Here is a 23,405-nt window from a genome sequence, read left to right on the forward strand (position 1 = left end):
GCTCTTTGAATGGCCAGGGGGAAAAAATTGTTTCCCACCCTGAAGGAAAACCCCTAAAGAACACACTGTCTTGTCAACCAAGTCATGAGACCTTGAACATCAAATGAAAAGCTAAGTTTCCATTTGACTACATATTTAAGTCAATTCAGAGTACATTATTGTCCTTCATTAACTAAAAAATAACTCAGAAAATGTTTTATGAAGAAAAAATACTAAGAATATGAATACCTACCTCCCAAGTTAGGAAATTAAATATTAGCAACAAGTCTAGAACTTTATCTGTCTCTTGACAATCATATTCCCCCCTCCTCCCCGTCCCTACCCCAAGAGGTAATCAATACAAAACCTAAATCTGTGGTTTGTCATTCTCATACATTTCAACAGTGATATATCCATAAAGGGAATAAACACCTCGACCTTCCGAAGCTGTGTTTACAGAGAGGATGCACTACAAATCTCCGTCCCCACACCAGCGTTCAACAGCGTCTTCATCAACAGTTTTAGTGGAAACCCATCAAGTCATCAAGTGTGCGTCTGATGAAACCTCATTTACTCTTTCCCTCTCCCTCTTCCCAAATTCAGTGCCTCTCCCCATTCATAGTGGTAACAGTCAGGCAATAGAATTTCATCCATTAAATGAGAATGTATCACTCCTTTCAGTTCCCCTCTAGTAGGTGTTGGGATTCTTGCTCCAATTCATAGTCTATAGTAAGAAGACTGGTGTGTCTTAGGAGTTGGGAAAACCAATCTCAGCTTCACTGCTTACTTGGTTAGAGAATCTTGGGTAAATTGCTCCCTCCCAAACCTCCATCTCCTCTTCTATAGGATGGAAATAACAATGACCATGATCACCACCTTGCCATCATAAAGGGTCATTATGGTATTAAAAGAAAACCATGTACACAAAAAGTCTCTGAAAACGGAAGTATTACACAAATGCAAAACATCATAAAACATAAGTATTACTAGGTACTATAAAAATTCTTGAGAATAATTTTAAAAGGTTAAAAATGTGGCCAAGTAACTTTTTATAATTCATTAAATGCTTTTACTACAGAACTTAAGTATTAACAATGCTGAAATAACACGACTCTTTCAGTCTATTTATAATGAAATGAACCTCTACAACTAAGTAATTTGTTCTAAACTCCACAATGAATCAAGATTCTCACTTCCTTAGAAATTATGATATAATAATTAGAAACTCTATAAAACCCTCCCCAAAAAATTACACATAAATCAGGTTTTTAAATGTAATGAACATTTATTGGACCAAACGGGTTTTTTCTTATTTTTTAAGCAATTTAGAAAACTCCATGGAATGACAGGATTTATTTATTATCTATTGTGGGAATGAGTTCCCTACCCCATGAAAAAAGAATATCACACTCTTGTCTTCCAGCTTGGAAAGAGACATTATCAATGCAGGTATGAAGACTATCATGACCCCCATCAAAGTAAGGGCAGTTCTATAATAACCAAAGCAATGAGACATTTATATATTGTATAGAAAGATGTATGGAGACATCTGGGTGGCTCAATCGGTTAAGTGTCTGTTTTCCACTCAGGTCATGATCCCAGAGTCCTGGGATCAAGTACCCATCAGGCCCCTTGCTCAGCAGGGAGCCCACTTCTCCTTCTGCCTGCCACTCCCCCTGTTTGTGCACTCGCTTGCTCTGTCTCTCCCCCGCTGACAAATAAATAAATACAATCTTTAAAAAAAAAAAAAAAGTATGAAGACAACTTCTTAAAATTCTTAGGGAAACAAGATAAAACCACCTAATTAATTTTTTTAAAGATTTTTTTTATTTATTTGCTTGACAGATAGAGATCAGAGGCAGGCAGAGAGAGAGAGAGAGAGAGAGAAGAGGAAGCAGGTTCCCTGCTGAGCAGAGAACCCATGTGGGGCTGGATCCCAGGACCCCGGGACCATGACCTGAGCCGAAGGCAGAGGCTTTAACCCACTGAGCCACCCAGGCGCCCCCCACCTAATTAATTTTTTTTTAAAAAAACTTATAAAGTCATGTGTCAAAGGCCTGTAGAATCTCAAAGGACCCTAGATAGAATCTAACCTATTTCAGAACCTCCATTTCACAGATGAAGAAACCAAGGCCAACAAAACATAATATAGATCCTTTCAATGAATAAAGAAAATGTAGTTTAACTGGGGGCTTCTGCCCCTAAAGCAAACATGACTATAAATCAAGCATTCTTTAAGGGGATTAAAAAAAATCCTTGTCACAAAATGTAAAATGGAGACACCAAGTATAAGAAGAAAGATGAAGAAGAAAGTTAGGAAATGAAGGAAGAAAGGGCAAGAGGTGAACAATGAGAAAGAGATACAACCTCAAAGGCTCAAAAATAACTAGTTACTAACCTGGCCTTGGTATCTCTACCAACAAGATATTTATTAATCACAAAGGGAACAGCCATCACTTTTCAGTGATTAACTAAGCAATCAGATTCCACACTAGTATTGGGCAAAACAGACAACATATACCCCCCAATATGAGGTACCAGAGGAAAACTTTTCCTTTATATCTCTGTCAAATCTACACAATTTGATTCTAATGATAAGAAAATATCAGACAACCCAAATTGTCGAGTATTTTACAAATAACTTTAAGACTAAAAAACCATGAAAAATAAGTGCAATGTGCAATCCTGGATTGGATCCTAGACCCAAAAAATTTTTCTTTTGTTGGAAGGATATTACTGGAAGAACTAAGCTTAAATAATATATGTTAGATAATGGTATTATAAGTTCCTGATTTTGGTAACTGTACTAAGGCTGTATTAAAGACTCTTTTTTGTTTTTCAGGAAAAACACTAAAGGGACATTACTTCCACAATTTACTCTCAGAAGTAAAATGTACAGGATACTACAGGAAGGGCACCTATTCCACTCTGGATATTCCCTGGGGAAAGGCTTGCTGGAGATGAACCCTGAGTCACATCTAGAAAGATGACTAAGAATGAGTCAGATAAAAGGGCATACTTGGTAAAGGACAGAGGTTCTGAAGAGTTGTGGCTGTGCACTTCACACAGACTGTGACTAAGTGTGATGAGACTGTGTTTCTCCAGACATAATATGCGGTGTAAGAGCAGGAATTTCAAATAAGTATGCACAGGTGCCTGGGGGTTGCCAGGTCTGGAGAGAGCAGCAGTCAAGGCAGCATGCACAGGAGTAATGGGACATGGATCACAAAGAGGCAGGGGAGCTGAAAGGGCAGCAAGGCAATACGTTAAACCAAATTTTACTCCCTATTCAATCCCAGCTCTTCTAATTTCAGTTAAATGGAGAGTGCTTCAGGGACCTAACCTTTTTTTAAAAATGGAGGGGGGACCTCAAATACTTATTAAGTTAACTAATCAAATTAAAGTATTTTATTTGGACAAGGTAGTATAATGTAGCCCTTACGACCCATAGGTGCTTTGCACTCAGAAAATATAGCTTCAAGTCACATCTCGGCCATATTGTGGGATCCTGAGCAACACATTTAACTTCTGAGCCTCAGTTTCCACAGCTATAAAAAAAAAGAAACAATAAGCTATAAAGACTAAGTGAGGCAATGTTGGTAAAGTTTACAGCATGACATCTAATACACAGAATATATTCAGTATACATCAGACATTATCGATATAAAATATTCTGCATAGATCCCTGTTCCTTATTAAAAACAAAACAAAACAAAACTTGAAACCATATCATAATTTGGTTACAGTATAAGATAGTAAAATGAATTGAATCAAGTCCAACCACTTTCTCAAAAACACAAACTAGGGGCACCTGGCTGGCTCAGTCGGAAGAGCCTGCAACTGCTGTTCTCAGGGTTTTAAGTTTGAACCCCATGTTGATGTAGAGATTAGGTAAAAATAAAATAGTTTAAAAAAAAAATAACCCACAAACTAAACTCCACCTATGTAAGTACTATACAAGTTTTATAAACCATATTATGGTTTTTCGCCTTACAATTCTGCTGAAACTTATTAATATAAACTCAAGGTTAAAATAAGAAATGAGAGCAGTTTCATTATTTAAATACTCAACTATGTATTTGAGGACATTATTTAAGTTTGGTGCTTTTTTCAATGTTAACTACTTGTACAAATATTTCACAACTGCAACTTTAACCAAAAATTATAAATATGACAAGACTTAAATCTAATATTCATAATCCATTTTAGCACCATTCTAAATAAACAGCTATGGATAGGCATAAAAGTGAATAAGTCCTTAAAGTAATTAGTAGGATCCATTTTAAGCAATAAAGTATAGAATATTACAAGGGGTTCCATTTAAAAACAAAAAAAAAGGAATGTGGGGTATTTTGTGACAGTCCAGTAAGACAGCTGGAACAAAGCTGTTGGAGCGACAGCTGTGCACCATGTACTGTTCATCTTAAACCACAAACTAAAGTAACCCATGTCAGACAACTTCATTTGACTAATCAGCTCAGCCAATGGCTCCTTCCTGAAACTGCTACACAGAAATCTAAGTAAATACATAATTTGCAACTAAGGAAGGAGAAAAAATATACAAAACATCAGTGTCTTTAAATGTAAAATTAACTGAGACTCACAATTTAACATTATAACAAAATTTTCCATACTATTTTAACACCCGCTAAAATTATGATCGCAGAACCTATCAGACTTTATAATGGTAAGAAAATAATCCCAAAACCCAACGTTTGATGAAATTTGTATTACTGATACATAATCTCACCAATTTCTACTCCATTCTTAAGTTTCAACCAAATGATGTGTTTGACCATATAACACTGCAGCAATTATAGAAATTGTTAAGATTAAGTTATTTGATAGTTAAAAGCAGCTAATTCAAAACAAGTTTGGCAGGGAAATTCTACGCCAGAATATGAAAGCAATAAATTCACATACTCAATTAAGCTACTATAACCATTCATTTAAGCATCTGTAAGTCATTATATTATCACAGACCTAGTCCATTGTTCTATATTTCATCTCCATTTTTTCATTCCAAAAACCCATGAACCCTTCTCTAAACTTAAACTCACTCTTTTCTTAGTGAGTAAGATACACATCTGTGTATGCTTGCACACATGCATACACATACACATAAGGAGAATTTCCCTACATTACTGACACACCTTAATTTCAGAGACAAAAGGGACAAAAATTAGAAATTTCCTGGTCATGTATCGTTTCTACAAGATTTCTAAAATGTTGTATCTATCACAAAACTTCTTTTTGCAGTTTGACTCAACTACTTGCTTACTGTTCTTTTCCTTTTAGCTAACAAATTGCTGACTGTTGTAATCTCAACCACATGTCATCATTTAACCAAAAACAAGGCATTAAAAAAAAACCCACCAGGAAATAAGACAAAAGTAATAAATCTTAAGACCTTACTCTCAGGCTGTTTTACATTTCCTGAGTCAGAATTTCTGCAAAGAAATTAAAATAGGACTATCTTCTCCAAAGACTATTTTCAATAAAACTGAATGCTATGGATCAACTACTAAAATTTCTAAAACTCAAGATTCAATTAAAATGTACATAGGCTATATATAATCTTTTAATTACAGAGACACTCTGAAATCCAAAATGATAAATAGTTCGGTATTTTGTCCTCTTCAGTAATTAGCGACTATGTAACCATAATAGATACAACTCATCTTTCTTTTTTTTTTTTAAAGATTTTATGTATTTATTTGACAGAGAGAAATCACAAGTAGATGGAGAGGCAGGCAGAGAGAGAGAGAGGGAAGCAGGCTCCCTGCTGAGCAGAGAGCCCGATGCGGGACTCGATCCCAGGACCCTGAGATCATGACCTGAGCCGAAGGCAGCGGCTTAACCCACTGAGCCACCCAGGCGCCCCACAACTCATCTTTCTTAAGACCCCTTTTTTCTCCCAACTATTTACTATATCTTGTTTAAGACCTAATACTAACAATAAATATTAACTAATATTTTGCTATATGATTACTTCTATGTAACAAAAAGTATTCCTGGTCTATGACTTTCAAAATATAAAATGTACAAACAAATACAACTAAGCGGCAAACGTTCAGGCAAAATATTCCAAATCTATAAAATACTCTACTGGGGTGTGTGGCTCAGTCATTATGCATCTGCTTTCGGATCAGGTCATGATCTCTGGGCCCTGGGATTGAGCCCTGAATCGGGCTCCCTGCTCAGCAGGGACTCTGCTTCTCTCCAAGCTTGTGTGCGTTCTCACGCTCGTGCACGCTCTTTCTCTCTCTCCCTCTCTTTCTCGCTCGCTTAGTCTCTCTCTCTCAAAAAAATAAAATCTTTAAATTAAAAATAGGTAAATAAATAAAATTCTCTACTAAAATACTTATTTTAAACATTCTAGTTGTTACAGAGTTGAAAACAATGATGCATAAGTGAATCAGACACAGAATGGTTAACTTGTCCAAAACCATGTCATATAGTGGCTAAACCAAGACCTAAATAAATCCTGACTCACAGAAAGGATTCTCTGCACTACCTCAAGCTGTCTTTTCTCAAATAAGCAGCATGAATTTTTCCAGGTCTAGGAAATCCTTTTAAAAAACAAAAACATGGCAGCTGTGGTGTTTCATTTCATAGACTGAATACAACTATGACAAAAACAACCACAAGGAATAAGTTTCACAGAAACAACCTCTAGTTTTAAAATAATCTCTACATTTATATTCTCAATGCAGGGGAAATAAAAGAATAAAAACAAATTTAATTACGCCTACATAAAAAATTTTAAGAAAGAAAATATGAAAAGGATAAAAACACATTTGTCTAGATTATTTCATAAATACATAATCAAATTATACAATAAATGTAAATGGGCTGAATTCCCTACTAAAAGACAAAGACTCTCAAATCTGACTTTTAAAGATCACATTAAGTGTTGTTCTCAAAAGCTTACCAGAAAACGATCAAAAAAGAAATGTAAAATATAAATGAAGTAAATGTATACAACCAGAAAAGCGAAATGGCAACATAATTTCACAGAATCAAAATCAAGGTTAAACTCCACACAAGATGCTACTGAATTTTAATATTTAAAAATATTAAATTCAATATTTTTAATATTTATTTTAAAGATTTTATTTATTTATTTGACAGACAGAGATCACAAGTAGGCAGAGAGGCAGGCAGAGAGAGAGAGAGAGAGAGAGGGAAGCAGGCTCCCTCCTGGGAAGGGAGCCCGATGCGGGGCTCGATCCCAGCACCCTGGGATCATGACCTGAGCCCAAGGCAGAGGCTTTAACCCACTGAGTCACCCAGGCGCCCCTTAATATTTAATTTTAAAAGAAAGATTCAATAATAACATTTTATATACAAATGACATAGCATCAAAATAAAGCAAGGTAAGAAATATGAGAAAAAATAAAATGCAGTTTTTATGGGATATTATATTATAATACATGTATTTCAGAGTTTCACAGATTAGATAAGAAAAAAGGGAAGATACAGAAGATTTGAATAATATAATAAATTCCATTTTAATAGATTTGAATAAAACTTTGCACCTTACAAGCTACAAATGAATACTGCTCTCTCATGTTCTTGGAATATTTACAAAAATTAATGGTATGTTTGGCCATTAAAAATCCTTAATATTCCAAAACAGAATTTACAGGTCATGTACTTTGACCACAGCCCAAAAAAGCTAGAAATCCACAAAAGGATCTACTCAATCCTTCGTCAAATATTTACTTTAAAAATTAAGGAGATATCCAAACTGAAATTAAAATTATCTAAAAATGAAAAGTATAAGATTTCATATCAAAGGAAACCATGCAAAATCAGTCCTGTAATGCCTTTCCACAAATCATTAAGGTTACTGCAAATATTTTGGAAAATCTCTCACTAAAATTCTTTACAATACCATTAAAAATACACATTGTAACATATAAATTTAATCTAAAGTACTACTGTGAAAAACAGATGGCAATCAATCTCATTTTTTTAAAAAAGCACAATACTGAGGGTTGCTGGGGGGGGTGGGGTAGCTGGGTGCTGGACATTAAGGAGGGCACAGGACATAATGAGCACTGGGTATTATATAAGACTGAGAAATCACTGACCTCTACCTCTAAAACTAATAATACATTATATATTAATTGAATTTAAATTTAAAAAATAAGAGAAAAAATTTTTTTAATTTAAAAAACAAAAACAAAGCATTTAGGTATGAAATCATAAAAAGACATCTATACACAACACAATACAAAATAAGCATACTTCAGACTAGACACACACACACAAGCACACGCTAACGTTAAAGAAAGGATTCTTTTTCTTCTAAGCCATTTCAATTTCTATACCTACAGCAAGAAAAACCTCTGCCTTGATCTTCATTTTACAGCACGCACACATACACTCAGAATCTCCCCAGCCTCTTCAGTGGCTCAAAGCAGAAAGCTTAGCCTTGAAGGGTAAATAAATTTGAAAACTATCCCTTTTAACCATCTCTAATTCTCCAAAATTATACCTCTCAGGAAAACCCCAAAATTAACTGCATGTCATAGTGGGCTTAACAAAATTTCACATCTGTTGAAATCCTGCTGATACTCCAAAAATTATCACTCCCTCATATCAACCTCCTTGCCTTTCAGCATTGGGATCGAGTCCCGCATCGGGCTCTCTGCTCAGCGGGGAGCCTGCTTCCTCCTCTCTCTCTCTGCCTGCCTCTCTGCCTACTTGTGATCTCTCTCTGTCAAATAAATAAATAAAATCTTTAAAAAAAAAAAAAAAAAAAAGATTGGGAATCAAAGTCTCCCAAGACAATTCTGAAAAACAGCCAGTTTTACCACCAACACCAGAACAGTTACATTTTTAATACATTTTTAAAAACATATTCTACCACACAAGGACAAACTCCTCCCCTGGAAAAAGTTATTTCCTTACACAGTAACAAACTTTAGAAAATAGTTTTGTGCCCTTAAGAAAAGAAAAAAAAAAAAAACAAGAGAATATTACCACTGGTTAGTATCAGACTGAGATATCAAGGGCATTAAATTGGTTTGAGACAGTAATTACATTTCACATCCAGAAAATTTCATCAGTGATACAGAAGGCAAATTTAACAAATTCTCCTAGATGGAGACTATCTTATTCTTTTTGCTGATTAACTTAACACAATATGGTATGATTTCAGAGAATCAATGCATAAATAGTAAGTATTTCATAAGATAACTGAGAAAATGAATAAAAATGGAAAAGAAAACCTTCCCAGACCTGAGAGAGTTTCATCATTTTCCAGGGAAAACTAGTGAACAGAGAAAAAGTTCTTCTCATAATAATCATAATCATTTTGAATGATGAAAGAAGATTATAAGTATGCAAGTAAAAATTAAGTTATTCGTGCAGAATGGAAACTTGAGGTCAGTCAGCCAAATAAAGGTAAAGAAATGGGAAACAAAGATATGCCTCTATTATTTTAATACAAAATGCTGGGTCCCAATACTTTTACATCCAGCCAAATCATCACTTATCAGGCAAAAGTAAATATCTTAGGTATCGTTTCAGTAAAAAGCACTCGGAAGTATTCTCTAAATGCCAATTCAAAATAAAAACTGTTGACGGGGCACCTGGGTGGCTCAGTGGATTAAAGCCTCTGCCTTTGGCTCAGGTCATGATCTCAGGGTTCTGGGATCGAGCCCTCCATCGGGCTCTCTGCTCAGTAGAAACCTGCTTCCCCCTCTCTCTGCCTGTCTATCTGCCTACTTGTGATCTCTCTGTCAAAAAAATATATAAAGTCTTAAAAAAGAAAAAAAAGCAAAAAAAAAACTGTTGATAAAGTCTATTATAAGCACTGAAACCAGTTAGAATGATACAAATGGCAAATAAAAGCAATAAACCTTCATAAGAAAGGGATTAATACCATTATTATTTACTATTATAATAGCAAATTAGAATGCAAAAAAAAAAAAAAACCAATCTTTTAAAAACACTGCAACACACACTATTGGCATCTTTAAATAATAAGGATAGGTGCAAACAGTGCTCAATTCCTCATTTCCCATAACTGGGAATAAAACACTATTACTGTATTTTTTTCTAATTAAATATGTTTAAGATTATGAATAATTTTTTAAAGATTTTTATTTATTTGTCAGAGAGAACACACAAGGAAGGGGACCAGCAGGCAAAGGGAAAAGCAGGTTTCCTGCTGAGCAAGGAGCCCAATGTAGAACTTGATCCCAGGACCCTGAGATCATGACCTGAACCAAAGGCAGACACTTAACCAACTGAGCCACCCAGGTGTCCCAAAATTATGAATGATTTTAAGGTAAATCTGACTCATAAAAAAGAGAACGAGCAAGCAAGAGAATCTACCATTCAAATCTACCACAGAGCACAGGGGGAAAGATTTTATGAATACAAGATTAGTGCAAAGGGAGGTCATTACGCTAAAGATCATGGCCAAAATCAGTAGTCATCCAACATAAATTTTACAACCTTTCTCTCAAAAGATACCTGGCTAGAAAATTAGGCAGAAATTATCTCCTTAAACAGAAAGTTGGTCCCCTTTTTGTCTCAACTTGGTTTCTTTGGGTTTAATTTCATTCAGCACCTAGCTATACTGATAACAAAAACCAGATTTTGTTAACATAACTGAGTAAACAAACTGCTTAATATCATTACCTAAAGCAACATCAGAAGCGTTGGTTTCAATCACTTGGTCAAGGTGATGTAAGCCAGGCTTCCCCACTGTGGTTACTATTTTCTCTTGATAATAATATCTCATGGGCAGGTACTTTAAAACTATATTAATATCCAGCTACCCTAAAATCCACTAGCTCTAACATCTATTTATGATTCTGACTCAAATCAATTGTTATGATGGCCAAATAGTGATTTCCTAATTCACCATTGCCTCTGAGCTTATCAGATTTCTTAAGGAAGAACTTCCTTTCCTCCTTCATTTTTTTATTTATCCCTAAGGATTCACAGACTCCTACTTTATGGATAGTAACCAATTACTATAATTATTTTGTTATATTGTCCCCAAATTAGCCAATAGGAGTCCTTCTGGGTTGGCTGTCTCTTTAACATGTCACCATCATTTTGTTTTTTGAGCACTTCCCTACTTTCTGACTCTACATGATACTTCAAGCTCATCTTCTATTTTTCCCTGGCCTAACCCTAACTCTAAGGTTCCTGTTAGTAAAGAATGGTATTGGGAAACCAAGATATGGCACTAGGTATTTTCGCTGCTAATGGGGAGTCACTGTTTCTTTTTTTTAGATTTTATTTATTTATTTGACAGAGAGATCACAAGTAAGCAGAGAGGCAGGCAGAAAGAGGAGAAGCAGACTCCCCACCGAGCAGGGAACCCAGTACGGTGCTGGAGACCATGACTTAACCCACTGAGCCACCCAGGTGCCCCAGTCACTGTTTCTAAGCACTCTTAGCAGATAGCACTGGAAAAAAGATGCACAGATGAATGTATATGTATTCATATGCATCTAGTTCTGCATCTATAATTTTTAAACCATGAATTTTCAATTCTAAACAAGAATCAGAGTTGATGCTAACCTTCCCCCTTTCCACAGTGAGAACAAACAGTGAGAAAGTTGGCTCCCATTTTCCAAAATGTATTTACTTATTTGCTTAATCTTAGTATAGAAAATCATTTCGCGGGCGCCTGAGTGGCTCAGTGGGTTAAGTCGCTGCCTTCGGCTCAGGTCATGATCTCAGGGTCCTGGGATGGAGCCTCGCATCAGGCTCTCTGCTCAGCAGGGAGCCTGCTCCCCCCTCTCTCTCTGCCTGCCTCTCTGCTTACTTGCTTTCTCTCTGTCAAATAAATAAATAAATAAAATCTTAAAAAAAATCATTTTAGAATTGAAAACCCATACCTCTGCGACACACACACAGCCTATTAACTAGAGTTCAATGTTTGTTTCAAGTACTGTCTGTCTTTATCCTGAGGACATAGTCCAAACACCAAGTTCAAAAGTTAGGGTTTTTCCCCCCCTTTGGTGTGGTTATGTTACTCATCTGAAATTAGGTTCAGTTCATTTATTTGTTTGTATTCCACCTTAGGGTGGTCTTTTTCTTCATCACTTGATTGTACTGGTATCTGCTGTTTATGCACTGAGTATGTGAAACATTAAACATGGTTCCAAAAGTCACAAAGCATCCTCAGAAAGGTCACCAACCCCGTTCTCTCTACCCCTTCCCCCTCATTCCTACCCACTCCCTATGGCTAACCAATCTCATTAATCTCTTCTTTATCCACTCAGTGCTGAAAATACCTACATTCTTATTTCCCCTTCTGTCTTACACTGCACATTATACTGTAGATACTTTTGCACTTTTTTCAGTTTTTCACTGAACAATTTATCCTGGAAAGCACTTCCTATCAGTTCATAGAGAACTTTCTTATTTTTTTTAATAGGTACATAATGCTCCACTGGGTAAATGTACCACATTTTATTCAATTCCTCTCCTATTCTGTAAATTGTTAATTTTTTAAATTTCAAACAATGCTTAAGCTCATACATGTGTATTTTCATACTCGTGGAAGTGTATTTTCAGGGTAAATTCCTAGATCTGGGATTACTAAGTCAAAAGGTAAACATATACAGTCAAATCTACATCTGTTATATGTCTCCTGATAACAGTACACTAAGAACAACTCATTATTTCTGTGTCATTCCTGCCCCCCCAAAAATGCATAAGCCAAATTTACCCATGAGGAAACAAACTCATATTGAGGGAACTCTACAAATAACTTACACTCTTCAAAAATGTCAATGTCCTAAAACACAAAGACTAAAAAACTGCTCCAAATTAAAGACATGGAAACGGAATACGGTGCATAATCAGAGATTTTCTTATGCTATAAAGGGCATTATTGGGACAACAGACAAAATATGAAAAAGCTCTGCATGTTAGCTTAATAATATATCAATGTTAATATCTGATTTTGGTTGTACACTATGTTTATGTAAGCAAATGAACCTTGTATTTAGGAAATATACATGGAGAGACTTAAAAATAAGGGGTCACTGTCTTCAATTTACACTCAAATGATTTTTTAAAAAACAGCATAGATTGGGAAGATAAAAAACAAATATGGTAAAACATGTTATTTTATAAAATATGTTAGCATCTGGAAAATCTGAGTAAAGTTTTTTTTTTTAAAGCAACACTGGATGTTACTTTGGCTTTTATATCCATACTTCAACTACTAAACATGTACTTACTTATATACAAAGCTCCTTCTCCTAGAAGAAAATAATCACCAAATGAGGTGACAAGATAAGTTGGCGGGCAGTATTAAACTACTAATACATACAAACAACAATTTCTGTGACTTTAATATTTTTAATTAAACTACAATTTAATGCTATGTAGCCAATAAACAATCACATTGCTTTTATAAAACACTAAAAACAAAACATAATTTATAAGGTGATAAGGAACTCATTCTATGTCTCCAGTAGCCTAATTTTAGACAACTTATATTTCTTTGTTTCTTTCAGAGCCACACATAAAATAAGTGAGTATATAAATCTTTGTCTTTTTCATAAAAGTCTGAGAGCTATTTCTCTTTACAAAGTAAAAATAAATCAAAGGTCTACCAAGGACATTACTTTAAACTAAGTTTCAATCCCAAACACAGACTCAGCAACTCTGCCCAAAGTAATTCAAGATCAAGGCCTTGCCAGAAGATTCACTATTAACTCCACAATGTCTACTGACAGTGTGAAAGTGTTTTATTCACTATCACTTTTCAGTAAGGAGGGCATACAGAACTAATACTCTAAAGACACTTCTATTTTTCCTCGGAAGGAAGAAAGGATGGCAGGAAGGAAGGAAGGAAGGGAGAGAAACAGAAGGGAGGGAAAGAAAGGAAGAAGAAATCTTTGTACAGCATCAGAAAATGTTTCAATTTTATGATCTATTACTTTGAAAATGGAACCTTCAGAGGCTCCTAGGTGGCTCAGTCGGTTAAGTGTCCAATTTCTAATTTTGGCTTAGGTCATGATCTCAAGGTTGTGAGATCAAGCCCTGGGATGGGCTCTAGGCTCAGGAGGGAGTCTGCTTGAGATTCTCTCTCTCTCCCTCTATCCCTCCCCGTGCCAAAAAAAAAAAAAGGAAAAATTAAAAGGAACTTTTAAAGTTAAAAAAGCAATACTGCTTTTTAAAAAATCAATTTAAAAAGCAATACTGCTTTTTAAAAAATCTCCTTTCAGGGCACCAGTGTGGCTCAGTTGATCGAGTTCTGCTTTCACCTCAGGTCATGATCCCGAGGTCCTGGGAGGGAGCCCGACTCAGGGCTCCCTTGCTCAGTGGGGAGCCTGCTTCTCCCTCTCCCTCTGCCACTGCCCCTGCTTGTGCTCTCTATCAAATAAATAAAATCTTTGAAAAAAAAAAGTCTCTCTTCCCACCCAGGCCCCCATTTTAAAGTTACCAGTTTAATTCCTAACCAAATTAACAACTACTTTCACTTCAAAGTTTGCAAAGACCCACATTTCAGCCTCACAAGTGAATTAAAAATCTCATCCCAGTAGGAAGCTTCCTGTCATCATCACTTTGCCTTCTAATGGTATTATATCAAGGGGAAAAACAGGATTCTTGACCTATTCAACAGAAATGTCCCCACTACACTGCTGCAACTTTCCCCATCCCATTAAAGAGAGACGCACACATGTTAGAATGAATAAGAATGAGTTTTAAGAGACCTCAGGTTAGACTTTCTCTGCTTCTCCTCTAACAAAAGTGGCCATCCTCTTCCTTGCATGCCTACCACTTCTATGCAGGAGCTATCAGCAGATCCACTTCTGGTGTTACTAAAATAATCTCCAATAAATACCACCATCAGGAGAGGTGCCTTATTTTTCAATACCAAGAATTCATTTGTAAATCACTCTGAAAATGTAAAGCAATAGATGCACACAAAAAGATACGCCTATAGTTTCAGATTCACAGACATGAGTTATTTTATGTGACTTACAACTGCAGAGAGGGTCTTCAAGATGCTGCAGTAGAGCACCAATTCCGGAACCTAAACTTACGCCCTTCACACATGGACCAGTTAACTATAACATAATACATGAGTCCTGAAATCTCTTCTAGGATCTCTGCCCCAGGAAAAGTCCATGAAAAAGCATTCAGAGAAAGACAAACTCTGAGTAAAAAGCGAGGTCTGAGTCAGGTTCAGACTAACAGATTGTAAAACTGAATAAAACTCAACACGTGAGCAATCAACTATCCCCCACACACCTCAAAATCTGACACACTGCTCAATAAAGTCAGGATGCTAAACAAAGCCTAGAAGGTGGGAAATTCCTCTAATTCTGTAAAACACATGTGTTCTCTTCTGAGAGTTAGCAGATAAAGCATTAACCCAAAACCCCAATAATACTCCAAATTTCCCAAAAATCAACTTGCAACTGATAAAAAGAAGTTTCCCCAACTCAAAACAGATCAACATTTATCACCTAAAGACCACACAATGTGAAGAGGGGAATCTGAGGTTGGGGTGGGAGGTAGGGAGTGCTGAAGCCTTAAGAGACCAGATTATGTGTCAAGCAAAAATGAAGAAATTACAAACTTTGTTTTGGAAGAACAAGATAATAATAGCAGCAAATAATACCAGGTAACAATTATTATTAACTTACTCTATAGATGGCACTGTGCTGAATGATTTGCCATGTTATTGTACTTATTCCCAAAACCCTAAAGATACTATTTTAATCTCCCTTTTCAGAGGACACTAAGAGAACCCAAGATATTTGACTAAAGACACATAGCTAGTTAACTAAATAAGAACCCAGAATTTCAAAAGCACAGAGATTTGTTTACCCAAACTCAACATTTTATGGAGAAAAATAAAACTAAAGCCTTGAAAAGACTGAGAGATTAAGAGATTCCCCAGCATCCCGTGAGTAGAGAGACCTAGAATCCAGGTATGCGAAACTCTCTCCATTTCACTTGGTACAATGTTAAGATCATTTCCTAACTACAATTTACTCATCATTTAGGTATTCTATTTACCAACAAAACTTAAAACATTTTTCAAAAAACTATGAACAACAGAAACATTAACTCCACATATTTTACATTTTTATACACCTTATGATTTGCTAAATTCATTTTTAAAGAGGAAAAGCACCTCAATTAAGCAATTATTGCCTTAATTTTTTTTGCAGCTCTTCATATGCATAGGTCCCAGTACATCCAAGGTTAAAGAAAGTCAAGACTAAAGACAAAGTCATTTTTAAATTCTCCATTCCCCAATTTACTGTATTTTTTCTGCTCAAGATTATGTAAGAGAAAAATATATACTGGACACTAAAAAGTGTCATTTCAGAAGACTTAAAAAGTAAATAAAACCAATTTGTGTCATCCTGATCTCCTACAACAAGAACTGACTTCCACTTGTTAAGATTATTATCCTCCTGCCAGCTCCTCTCCAATTACCACTGCTAGACAATCACAGCAGAATGAATTTTAATTTCCCAAGAGTCAGACAATAAATAGTGGCTCTATTAAGTGTAGATGATAAATAGTCACTTTAGCTCCCTAGTATAAGATTAATATAACAACAATAATGTCTGTAGACTTTTTGTACAATAGGCATTGTTTTAAGTCCTTGACATAGATCAACTCATTTAATTTTCACCACAAGAGTATGTGGTACTGTGTATTTCCCCAGATTACAGATGGGGAAAATTGAGATACTGAGAGATTAAGAAATTTATCTAAGATTATACTACAGCAAGTGGTAGAGTTGAGACTCCACCCAGGTGGACTGGCTTCTACCTCTGCAAAAGTCCCCTCAGAGTCGGAGCCTACTGCTCCCTTTCACTGGCTCCAGATCATCTGCCTCTCACACTCCCCTCCTTGCCTGCCTTCTCTCTCTCCCAACTAGCATATAACCTCCCCCATACTCACATACTCTCTCCCTAACACCAAGCCTATACAGTACTGTTATCAATTCTTCCCAAACTGACTTTTCCCCAATTCTGAATTCCCTTTGCATTTAAATGTGATACAAAATTATATACATAGACACTTACACTAATAGCCATCATTAACTGAGCACACACTATGTGACCCACGACAGTGCTAAGGACACTCCCATAATTCAAAAGATAACAAACAATGTGTGATCCCATCCCTTTTGCTGATGATTAAATGGAGACTCAGGGACGCTGAATATTCTGGCAGTGTTCTCACAACCAATAAATGACAGAGCAAGATAAACACTTACGTAGACTCAAAGCTCACTTTTTCTCCATGCATACATATGTGTGTGTTTCTCATCCATACAGGCTCATTTACTTCTTTCATACCATCTAGGACAGTACTATTCATAAAGGAGATGCTTCTTTAACAAAAGAATTCTAGAGAATCATTTTTTTAAAACAGCAATTACTGTTATCTTAGCAGTTTCTGAAACTATTTCCCAGAAATAAAAGGTTCCAATACCTTAATTAAATAACTTACATATTTAAGTATATTCAGATAGTCCCTCCTCCACAAAGGACCTACGTATGTGTAGTTTAACCTTTCAGGTGACACTTTACTAATACTGGAACCCAGGATTCTTTTCTCACTCCTCACCACTACTGCCAGCCCCCGAAGTACAGTCTCCAAAGAAAGGTTAAGGTATAAACTGTTTTGCTTTGCCATCAGTTAAAATCTCTCTTGGCCCTAGCGAAATAGCAACAAGACAATATCCCTGATTCTGCAGCCTGCTAAACTTAAACCAATCTCACCTCTTACTCGGTATGATTTTTTTTTTAAACTCACTTAATGAGCATACTGTAAATGCTCATTACATAAACATCTCTTCCTGGACAAAAAGGTTGTAGCCGTAGTTTTTAACCCCTTGAAATATTTTAACAGCAATTATTGCTCATTTAGTCAACGTGAAAGGTAACAATCACATTTATGTTAACAGTACTCTGTATTTTAATGTCACTCTAAACGTTAAGTGAAATTGAAACAATCCATTCATGTATCCCAGCTGATAACAGATGGATGAAACGGAAACCAGAAATCAATTCTTCACCGAGGCATCTTATCAGTATTCTTAATATAGTAAGAATATCTTTGTTACTGTTATAAAGGGGTACCTTCGTTCTTTCCCAGCATATGCCACACCTTTTAGGTTGACAAAAGCAGAGAGACATCTGGGTTTCTCATTTTCAAAATCCCCCGAAAAGATCACTCAAACCTCTTAACAAGAGCAAATCCTAAGAATGAAGAATTCCACCGCCCTCTTCTTTACCACAAGCTCTGACTTTCGCCTCTACCAACCAGAGAGAGCTGGGAGTGGAGGAGTGGGTAGTTGGAACAGATAGGGAAGGCACGCCCGGGTCGGTCATCTCCTAGCCTGGCCCATCCCAAACTTCACCTTGGCAAAGCGAGAAGCAGGAAGGCACCAGGAATTCCTAGGAAATGGTCTCACCCCTATCGGAGAACATTCTTAACTTCCTCGAAGCCACCATTTCCCTCGGGCATGATCACACACTCCCACCCGGACATAGTACCTAAGAGATTACTTAAAAGAAAAGCACAAACACACACAAAGAGAAACATACAGCTCGAAGCCGGCAGCTCGGGCTCAGCGTGCGCGGAGAAACCCGCAGACCACGCGGAGCCGCGGCCAAGTTGCTACCGCGATCGCACCGACGGTGCAGGAGGCGGCCGCAGCGGCTGAAAGCCCAGTGCGAGTGGCTGCAGCCCCGCACCCGACGCCCCGAGACCCAGCCGCGGGGCAGGAAGCCCGGCGCGGCGGCGCAGCCTCCCGGGAGGCTCGGCCCCGACCGGAGCGATAAGGTGGATCGGCGCTTCCCACCCTGCCAGCTCCGCCCTCCCGGACACATTCCTGAGAAGCCCGACTCCCCGGACGCCGAACAGGGCGCCGGGCAGGCAGGAGCGCGGCGCCACGGCCTCAGGGCAGAGGGCAGAGCACCGCCCGCACCACCGCCCCCCCCCAACTCGCCCCCGGCCCGCGCCGCGCCTCTGGGGCGGGGTCGCGGCAGCCGCCCCGCCACAGGTAGCGCGAGCCCCCGCCCGCCGCCGCCCCGGCGCCCCCGGCAGGCCCGCTCCAGGCACCTGGATGAACTGGATGGTGAGCGCCGACTTGCCCACGCCGCCTCCGCCGACCACCACGAGCCGGTACTTCTCCTGGCCGGAGCCGTCCCGCCAGCCGGCCGCGGCCATGGGGACGCCGCCGAGCCCGCCCGGCCACGCCGAGCCGCCGCCCGCCCTAGGCCCGGCTCCGGAGACGTGTGCGGCCGGCGGGCTGCGGGCGAGCGGCGGGCGGGGGTCCCGGGCGCCGGGAGCTGCCGGGAGGGCCGCTCCGGGCGGCAACGCGGCGCCCGGGCTGGCCGGGTCCCGCCCGAGGCGCGGAGGAGCCGGAGGACCGCAGGGGCCAGGGGCGGCAGCGGCCGGGGGGCGCGCGCTCCTCCACACGTCTCCGCAGCGCCTGCCGAACACTGCCTCCAGCGCCGCTACAAATGGCCGTCTGGGGGCCGGGCTGCGAGGCTGAGGTGCTGCATATGCATGAGGGGGCGGGGTGGGGCGGGGCCGCGCTGGCCTGGGCTGAGACTCCGGCGCTGACCCCTGGCGGCTCAGACCCCCGCGGACCCGCCCCTGGGGTCCCTTGACAGTGAGAGTGAGTTGAGGGAGCGCGGGAGTGACTGTGAGGGTGGAAGGTTGTGGGAGTGAGATTCAGGCGCTGACAGAGGGCGACTCAGACCCCCGCGACCGGACCCCTCCGATCCCCTGACAGTGAGCGTGTGTGTGTGTGTGTGTGTGTGTGTGTGTGTGTGTCTATGCGCGCGTCTACACGCGCGCGTGCGCGTGTAGGAGGAGTGGGTGTCAAGTGGGAGCGGGAGGAAGACAGTAGACGGAGTGTGACCATACCTGTGCAATGTCAGGGATTGTCAGGGGTTCCGTGGATGAAAAAATGCAGTATGTGAAGGCATTGTGAAAAACAGAGCTGTTGTCATCTTAACTCAGTTTTTGTAGGAGAGTAAATATCCTGTTTTAAGAATACAGATGGTGACCGTGATTGTGTGAAAAATAGTGTGTGACAATGATTGAGGATCAGAACTGTGTCACAGTAGTTGTGTGTGTAATGGGTTGCAGCAGGGAGGGTAGGGGAGGAACGTGACTGACTGAGTGAGCATGGGGGATGTCACAGTGATTGAGGGTGCATGGACGAGAATAAATGGGACAGGTTTCGTATGTGTCAGGAGAGCATCCTAGTGGCTGCATTTATGTGTGAGAAATATGTGGTCATTGTCTAGAGGAGTGTAAGTGAGAGGTTAGTTTGTAATTATGGACACAGTACATACCAGGCACTTACCCAGTCCTAGAGATCCTCTCCTGAACAAAGCCGCATCCCTGCCCTCAGAGAACTTATAGTCCAGTGGGGGAGACAGCCAGGACAATGACAAAACTATCAGGCATAACGATAAGCACTGTAACTATTAAGCACCATGCAGCATGTGTGCCCATAGCAGAAGCATTCCCCCGAGAGTTGAGTGGTCAAGGAAGGCTTCCTAAAAGATCTGAAGAATAAATAATAGAGACAGGTGAATAATTAGAAGAAAGGTATTCCAGAGAAAGGAAAGTGCATGTGCAAAAGTCAGAGCTCAGAAAATAAGAATTATGTCATGTGATTTGGAATGTATTGGGGAAGTTTGCGTGCCAGTGATCGTGAGCCGAAAGGGATTATAGGGGCATCTGGGTGGTGTAATTGGTTAAGCCTCCATCTCTTGGTTTCTGCTCAGGCCCTCAGGGTCATAGGATCGAGCCCCACCTTGGGCTCCCTGCTTAGTGGGGAGTCAGCTTGCCATTCTCTCTTCTCTTTGCTCTAACCCTCCCACTAGTTCTCTCTCTCTCTCTCAAAAAGAGAAATAAATCTTTTTTTTAAGTGATTATCTATGTATATGGCAGTTTAACCAAATGTAGCAGGAATCACAGCTCTATGTAGAGATAGTATCAGGTAGTAGATAAGGCCGTAGGCTCTGGGGCCAAACTGTCTGGATTCAAATCCTAGCTCTTCCACTAATGTTGGGAACTGAACTCTGTACCCCAAGTTTTGTCTTTCCTAAGGACAGTAAGGCTACTTACCATAAGGTTTGTTTTGTTGCTGTTGTTGTTGTTGTTTTTCAGCAAAAATCAAATGAGTTAGGGGCGCCTGGGTGGCTCAGTGGGTTAAAGCCTCTGCCTTCGGCTCAGGTCATGATTCCAGGGTCCTGGGATCGAGCCCCGCATCAGGCTCTCTGCTCAGCAGGGATCCTGCCTCCCCCTCTCTCTGTGCCTGCCTCTCTACCTACTTGTGATTTCTGTCTGTCAAATAAATAAATAAAATCTTTAAAAAAAAAAAAAGAATCAAATGAGTTAATACCTATAAGGCACATAAAACAGTGCCTGGCATGCAGTAAACTTCTATCGCAGTTTTGGAACATGAGGGCAAGTTCTTGGACACTACCTAGTGACTTCCTTGGAACTGATAGAATATAGCAGAAAAGATGCTATATAACTTCCAAGGCTAGGTCAGAAGAGGCCACGCAGCTTCCACCTGTTCTCTTGGGATTCTCACTCTGGGAGAAACAAAGTAAGAAGTTTGGCTACCCTAAGACTCCCATGCTAGCAAGGCCACATGTAAGCGTGCAAGTCACAGGTCCAGCTGAGCTCCAGCAGACCTCCAGCATCAACTGCCAGCCTCGGGAGATATCTTGGATACTCAACACTGCCGAACCTTCCCCTGAAGGCAGTCGCTCCTGACCTCTGAGAGACCTGCATGAGAGACCCCAGACCAGCCCTTCCTGATCCACAAAATCATGAGCAAAATAAAGTAGTAAACTGGTTGTCCTTCTCTCACTTTCTCATTTGGAAATTACTTCCATGTGTAAAGTATAAAGTACACCCTTACGCCACCTTTACCCAAATTCCACTACTGTGAACATTTTACCCCCCCTATTTCTCTCTTCCATATATATATATATATATATATATATATATGTATATTAAATATATAAAAATATATAAATGTATAGTTATATATCTGATTATATATAATCCATATATAAAAATGAATTTTTTGAACCATTTAAGGGTAAGTTACTGGCATTATGGCCTTTTGTCCCTAAGTACTTCAGTGTATATTTCCTAAGAATAGGGATATGATCTCACATAACTACAGTACAGTTATCAACTTTAGTAAATTTAATACTGATATGAATATTTTCGTCTAATCTAAATTGATATTCCAATTTTGCCAGCTGACTCAGTAATGTGCCTTAGAGCATTTCCCTCCCCGCCCCCCCAGCATGGGATCCAGCCCAGGGTCAAACAGGTATAAAATGGTTGTTTTAAACACCTATTTTTTTGCAGGAGGGGGAGCAAAATATTTGTTACACAGCAGTCATAGCCAGAAAGACCTCAATGACAGATATTATCATCAATGTGAAAAGAAGAAGGAAAAGAAGACAGAAGAAAAAGAGAAGACTCAAAGAAGTGCTGAGAAAGTCCCACAAATGTCTCTCAATGTCTGCCTAGCCCTAAAATTTCCCATAATCTTCAGGACCAAGAAGATGACCAAAGTATCCTGCTTATGCTCCTTGCCTTCTGAAGTTCCAGCCTATTTTAGGTAGAATCTATTTCAGTCCACCTCTTTGTGAGCTACCTCTATGCCTGAGTCCTGACCAAGATTCTCTTTCCTTCCTACTCTGCACCACTATGATCCCTGTGTATAGGACAATTCCTGAAACCAAGCAAGCAAACCCATCCTATAGGAAATATGTGCCGGTTGCCTCCCAGTCATCCATTTCTCCCTCCTGTCGAGTAATATCTCCAAATTTCCCCTCTGGTTTGTGAATGGCACCCATGCCCAGCTACAAGGGTATACTCTAATTCCCTTAAGATTATCAACCTCCACTAGCCACAGTAATTAGCTGGAGCCTAGATCAGGACAATCCAGAACTGATTCAACTGTGGCATCAAAACTACAATGAGATACTACTTCACACTCCCTAGGATCACCATGATAAAAAAGCCAGATAATAACAACTGTTGACAAGAATGTGGTGAAACTAGAACCCTCACACACTGCTGGTAAGACCATAACACGGTGCTGCTGCTTTGGGGAAACAGTCTGACATTTCCTCAAAAGGCTAAACACGGACATAACTATATAATCCCTCAGTACAGATCCAAGATAAATTAAATCATATGCCCATACAAAAACTTGTATATGCGGGACACCTGGGTGGCTCAGTTGGTTGGACGACTGCCTTTGGCTCAGGTCTTGATCCCGGAGTCCCTGGATCGAGTCCCACATCGGGCTCCCAACTCCACGGGGAGTCTGCTTCTCTCTCCGACCTGTCTCTCTCTCTCTCTCAAATAAATAAATAAAATCTTAAAAAAAA

General features: G+C 39.4%; 1 protein-coding gene across 2 annotated transcripts in view; it reads right to left on the bottom strand.

Annotated features, from left to right (window-relative positions):
• RRAS2 (RAS related 2) overlaps positions 1-19,439 on the bottom strand; it is a 71,992-nt gene extending 52,553 nt beyond the window's left edge. The window contains exon 1 of one of the 2 annotated variants that reach the window (XM_044258884.1): positions 19,078-19,439. In XM_044258884.1, coding sequence (XP_044114819.1) covers positions 19,078-19,185 — 108 coding nt within the window. In that variant the 5' untranslated portion in view covers positions 19,186-19,439. Of the gene's footprint in view, positions 1-18,560; positions 18,846-19,077 lie in introns of those variants that run through there. The other variant, XM_044258883.1, reaches the window with a different exon arrangement.
• Positions 19,440-23,405: the final 3,966 nt, after the last annotated feature.

This window comes from Neovison vison, chromosome 7, assembly GCF_020171115.1.
Source record: "Neovison vison isolate M4711 chromosome 7, ASM_NN_V1, whole genome shotgun sequence".
NCBI lineage: Eukaryota > Metazoa > Chordata > Mammalia > Carnivora > Mustelidae > Neogale > Neogale vison.